General features: G+C 47.8%; 1 protein-coding gene across 2 annotated transcripts in view; it reads right to left on the bottom strand.

Annotated features, from left to right (window-relative positions):
• Positions 1-5358, bottom strand: part of RRAS2 (RAS related 2) — an 89438-nt gene extending 84080 nt beyond the window's left edge. For both annotated transcript variants that reach the window (XM_017525791.2, XM_017525790.2), the window contains exon 1: positions 4943-5358. In XM_017525791.2, the coding sequence (XP_017381280.1) occupies positions 4943-5050 (108 nt within the window). In that variant the 5' untranslated portion in view covers positions 5051-5358. The remainder of the gene's footprint in view (positions 1-4942) is intronic.
• Positions 5359-6136: the final 778 nt, after the last annotated feature.

Genomic DNA, 6136 nt, shown 5'->3' on the forward strand with positions numbered 1-6136 from the left:
GCCTCCTGGGTTCAGGCAATTCTCCTGCCTCAGCCTCCTGAGTAGCTGGGATTACAGGCACGCGCCACCATGCCCCGCTAATTTTTTGTATTTTTGGTAGAGACGGGGTTTCACCGCGTTGACCAGGATGGTCTTGATCTCTTGACCTTGTGATCCACCCGCCTCGGCCTCCCAAAATGCTGGGATTACAGGCTTGAGCCACCATGCCCAGCAAACAATTCTTACTTACTCTGTGGAAGGCACTGTGCTGAATGATTTACCTGCATTATTTTATTTACTTCAAAAAACCTAAGGGTACTATTATTTAATATTATTCTCCCTTCTCAAATGGTGAAACTTGGGTTTAGAGATCCTAAGAAACTTGACTAAAGACACACGCTAGTTAAATGAGAAAAAAAAAAAATCCTAGAATTTCAAAGGTGCAGAAATTGGTTCAACCAAACCCAATCTTTCATGAAGAAACAGAAGCTCAGTTGCGATAAAGGCAGATTAACAGACTATTAAAGTCGCCTGGGTAGAGAGACTGAGACCGCCGCCCCTACATCCCCAGCAGTCTCTCCTAATCACTCTGTACTATCTTGAAGTTATTTCCTCCCTAGAGTTTACTCATTATTCAGGTGTTCTGCTTACCAAGAGAACTTTTAAAGTTTTTCAAAAAACTATACGCAACAGAAAGGAGGAGGTCATGTACATATATATACTCATTAAACATAATACTTTACATTTTATCATGGCTACTTTATGATTTGTTGTATTTTAAAAAGAAAAATATATCTCAATTACCTTAATTTCCTAATTTTGCAACTCTTTATATGAATAGAAGGTAACAACTAAATCTGAGTCAAAGAAAGGGTAAAAGGCATTGTTTTTAAATTCTCCATTCCCAATTTTACATTTATTTTCTGCTCAAGATTACATAGTAGACAAATATATACCAAAAATTGTAGAAACAGCCTAGTATTTCAGGAGTCTTAAAAAAATAATTAAGACCAATTTGTGCATTCTAATCTCCTACAAAGAGAACTGACTTCTGCTTATTAAAATGGTTAGTCTGGGCCGGGCGCGGTGGCTCACGCTTGTAATCCCAGCACTTTGGGAGGCCGAGGCGGGTGGATCACGAGGTCAAGAGATCAAGACCATCCTGGTCAACACGGTGAAACCCCGTCTCTACTAAAAATACAAAAATTAGCTGGGCATGGTGGCGCACGCCTGTAATCCCAGCGACTCAGGAGGCTGAGGCAGGAGAATTGCCTGAACCCAGGAGGCGGAGGTTGCGGTGAGCCGAGATCGCACCATTGCACTCCAGCCTGGGTAACAAGAGCGAAACTCCGTCTCAAAAAAAAAAATAAATAAATAAAATAAAATAAAATGGTTAGTCTGCTGTGTTCTCTCCCTCCAGTTACTACTGCTGAACAATCATAGTGAAATGAATTTTAACACCCCAGGAGTCGGTCAATGAATAGTTACCCTATTAAGTGTAAATATAAACAGTCACTTTAGCTCCATAATCTAAAATTAATATAATAACGTATGCAGCTTTACTATATACTATACTAGACATTGTTCTAAAGCCCTTGGCATGTTTATTCATTAATTGCACAGCATATACAGTCCACCATATTTCCCCATTTTACAGATGGGGAAAACTGAGGTACAGAGAGGTTAAGTAACCTGCCTAAAATTACACATACAGCAAGTGGTAGAGCTCAGACTGCATCCAGGTGGTCGGGTTCCTGTCTCTCCAAAAAGTCTGCTTTTTGCAGAGCCCAGATGATAGGTCCCAAATCAACTATCGGTCCCACTCCCCCCCCCATATGACTCCCAAATATGACATTTCCATTCTCCCTACCACCAAGCCTACAATGTGCTTTTAACAATTTTTTCTTTTTCTTTTTTTTTTTTTTTTTTTGAGACGGAGTTTCGCTCTTGTTACCCAGGCTGGAGTGCAATGGCGCGATCTCGGCTCACCGCAACCTCCGCCTCCTGGGTTCAGGCAATTCTCCTGCCTCAGCCTCCTGAGTAGCTGGGATTACAGGCATGCACCACCATGCCCAGCTGATTTTTTTGTATTTTTAAAGAGACGGGGTTTCACCGTGTTGACCAGGATGGTCTTGATCTCTTGACCTCGTGATCCACCCGCCTCGGCCTCCCAAAGTGCTGGGATTACAGGCGTGAGCCACCGCGCCTGGCCTAACAATTGTTTCCACATTGACTTTTCCAAGTCTGAATTCTCTCTGCATTTAAACATATTACAGAATTGTAGGCATAAACACTGATAACACCTACCATTACTGACCACAAATAACATGCTAGATGTAATGCTACTATCTTTGTCATCATTTAAAAGTTATAAAGAGGCCAGGCACGGTGGCTCAAGCCTGTAATCCCAGCACTTTGGGAGGCCGAGGCGGGTGGATCACGAGGTCAAGAGATCGAGACCATCCTGGTCAACATGGTGAAACCCCGTCTCTACTAAACATACAAAAATTAGCTGGGCATGGTGGTGTGTGCCTGTAATCCCAGCGACTCAGGAGGCTGAGGCAGGAGAATTGCCTGAACCCAGGAGGCGGAGGTTGCGGTGAGCCGAGATCGCGCCATTGCACTCCAGCCTGCCTAACAAGAGCGAAACTCCGTCTCAAAAAAAAAAAAAAAGTTATAAAGAATGTGTAATCAGACCCATTTTACTGGTGAGAAAACTGAGGCTCAGAGAGGCTGAATATTTTGACCATGTTCTCATAGCCAATAAATGACAGAGCTTTAAAAGACACACACGCTAAAGTATATGTATATGTCTTTCTCATGCGTACCTGCTTCCTTTACTTCTTTGATATCGTCTAGAGCATCTAGGTCCTATACTATTCATAATGGAGGTATTTCTTCAACAAACGAATTCTACAAATTATTAGGAAAACAGCAATTAATGCTTTGTTTTTTGGGGTTTTGAGGTGGAGTCTCTGTTGCCCAGGCAGGAGTGCAGTAGCGCAATCCTGGCTCATCACAACCTCCACCTTCCGTGTTCAAGCGATTTTCCCAAGTAGCCTCATCCTCCCAAGAAGCTGGGACTACAGGTGCTCACCACCATGCCAGACTAATTTTTGTATTTTTAGTAGAGATGGGGATTTGCCAATATTGGCGAGGCTGGTCTTGAACTCCTGACCTCAGGTGATCTGCCCACTTCGGCCTTGCAAGGTACAGAGATTACAGGCGTTAGCTTTCTTAATGGCTTTTAATATCATTTATTAAATTAACACTTAATATTATTTATTAGATTACTGCTTTCTTAATGGCTTTTAATGTTACTCCCCAAAAACAAAAAGACCCAACACCTTAATTAACATGGACACAAATAATTCGGATGGCCCCTTCCTCAAAAAAATTAAATATTAGTAGTTCAAATCTTTTAGTTAACAGTATCAATATTGGAACCCAAGATTATTCTCCCACTCATAGATTTCTCCTCCACTACTCCCTACCCACCAGCCATCAGACTAGTCCCCAAAGAAAGGGTTAGGTATAAATTGTTTTGCTTTGCCATTAGTTACGTACAATTTATCTGTGCCCTAGGGAAATAGCAACCTGACAGCATCCCTGATTCTGCAGCCTGCTAAACTTAAACCAATCTCACTTCTTGCTCAGTGATTTCTTTTTAACCCACTAATGAGCATACTGTAAATGCTCATTATATAAACATCCTTTCTTCCTGGATACAAAGGTTTTAGCAGCAGTAATCCCAGGGAATATTATAGCAACGATTATTGCTCATTTACTCAATGTGAAAGGTGACAATCACGTTTGTTTCAGTATTCAATATTTTAACAATATTTTAATGTCACTATAAACACTGAGTGAAATAAGCTAATCAGGTATCCCAATTAATAACAAATGGGTGAAACGGAAACCAGAAAAAAAAATTTCACCGTTCATACTCTAGATACTGTGAAAATACACGTGTTACCTGTTATAACAGGGTACCTTCGTTCTCTCCCAGCATATGCCACACCTTTTAGGTTGACAAAAGCAGGAAGACATCGGGGCTTTGTGTTTTAAAAATCCCAAAAAAGATTACTCAAACCTCTCCCCAAGAGCAAATTCTAAGAAGGAAGAATTCCACCTCCCTTTTCTTTACCACAAACCCTAGACTTTCCGCTTCTAGCAACCAGAGAGGGCTGGGGGTGGGGGAGAAGGTGGTTAGAAAACAGAACGCACGACTCGGTCATCTCCCAGCCTGGCCCATCCCAAACTTCACCTAGGCAAGGCGAAAAGCTGGAAGGCACCAGGAATTCCTAGGAAATGGTCTCACCCCACCAGAGAACATTTTTAACTTCCTCGAAGCCACCATTTCCCCGGAGCATTATCACACACTCCCACCCGGACATATTACCTAAGAGAGTACTTAAAAGCACAACACACACACAAAGAAATACACAGCGCTTGAAGCGGGCAGCTTCGACTCCGGCGGCGCGGGGAAGCCTGGAGACCACGCGGAGCCGCAGCCAAGTTGCCACAGCGATCGCCTCGACGGTGCAGGCGCGGCCGCAGGCGGCTGGAAAAGCAGCTCGCGGGGCTCCAGCTCCAAGCCCCACGCCCGGACCCTCCGACCAGGAAGCTCGCCTTGGTGGCCCAGTATCTCCCGGAGGTCTCCGGCCTCGGCCAGAGCGATAAGGTGGATCGGTGCTTCCCACCCTGCCAGCTCCGCCCTCCAGACCACATTCCTGAGAAGCCCTACTCCCGCGACGCCGCGCCCGGGAGAAGGCAGGAGCGCGACGCCGCGGCCGCAGGGCAGGAGCGTAGTCGGCCTCACCCCCTCCCGCCCCGGGCCCCGGCTCCGGCCCCGGCCCGTGAGGCGCCTCCGGGGCGAGGTCGCGGCGGCAGCCCCGCCACAGGTAGCGCCGGCCCCCGCCCGCCGCCGCCCGGGCGCCCCTGGCAGGCCCGCTCCAGGTACCTGGATGAACTGGATGGTGAGCGCCGACTTCCCCACGCCGCCACCACCGACCACCACGAGCCGGTACTTCTCCTGGCCGGAGCCGTCCCGCCAGCCGGCCGCGGCCATGGGGACGCCACAGAGCCCAGCCTGACCGCGCCAAGCCGCCGCTGCCGCCCGCCCTAGGCCCGGCTCCGGGGACGTGTGCAGCCGGCGGGCAGCGGGCGAGCGGCCGGGCGCTGGTCGCGGGTAGCGGGAGGTATCGGGAGAGCAGGTCCGCGCGCCGGCGCGGCGCCAGGAGCTGGCTGGGTACCGCCCGAGGCGCGGAGAAGTGGGGTGACGGCACGGGCCAGTGGCGGCAGCGGCCGGGGGGCGCGCTCCTCTACGCGTCTCCGCAGCGCTTGCCGAACGCAGCCTCCAGCGCCGCCACAAATGGCCGTCTGGGGGCCGGGCTGCCAGGCTGAGGTGCTGCATATGCATGAGGAGGCGGGGAGGGGCGGGGCCACGCTGCTTGGGGCTGAGATTCGGGAGGTGAACCAGGCTTCAGAACACCACGGACAAGCTACTCCAATTCCTAGCCAGTGAGCGAGTGTGGGAGTGGGTGTCAGCTGGGAGTGGGACGAAAGCAGTAAAAGTGTGTGACCCTAATTGTGTATGTCAGGGATTGTGTGGGTGGAAAAATACAGTATGTGACGGCTTGTGTGAAAAATAGAGCTGTTGGCATATTAACTCAGTTTTATAGGAGAGTAAACACCGTGCTTTAAGAGTACAGATGGTGACCATACTTGTGTGAAAAACAGTATGTGACAGTGATTGAGGATTAGAGCTGTGTCACAGTAATTGAGTGTGTGATGGGCATGTGCTTGTGACAGTGTGAAGAATGGGACAGTGGGTGAGCATGGAGAATAAGTCATAGTGATTGAGCTTGCATGGGGAAGATGGAATGTAACAGATTTTGTATGTGTCAGTACAGTGTCATAGTTGCTATGTTTGTGGGTGACAAATGTTCAGTAATTGGATATGAGGAGTGTGAGTGTGAGGGTTTGAACTCCTGGCCTCAAGCAATCCTCCTGCCTCGGCCTCCCAAAGTGCTGGGATTATAGGTGTAAGTCACTGCCCTGGCCTCATAGGGTTTTTAATAAGAATTAAATAAGCACATAAAACAGTGCTGGTACACAGGAAGCATTTACAGGAAGCATTTACAGCAATTTTGGA

The sequence above is a fragment of the Cebus imitator genome, unplaced genomic scaffold (assembly GCF_001604975.1).
Source record: "Cebus imitator isolate Cc_AM_T3 unplaced genomic scaffold, Cebus_imitator-1.0 Scaffold39, whole genome shotgun sequence".
Taxonomy (NCBI): domain Eukaryota; kingdom Metazoa; phylum Chordata; class Mammalia; order Primates; family Cebidae; genus Cebus; species Cebus imitator.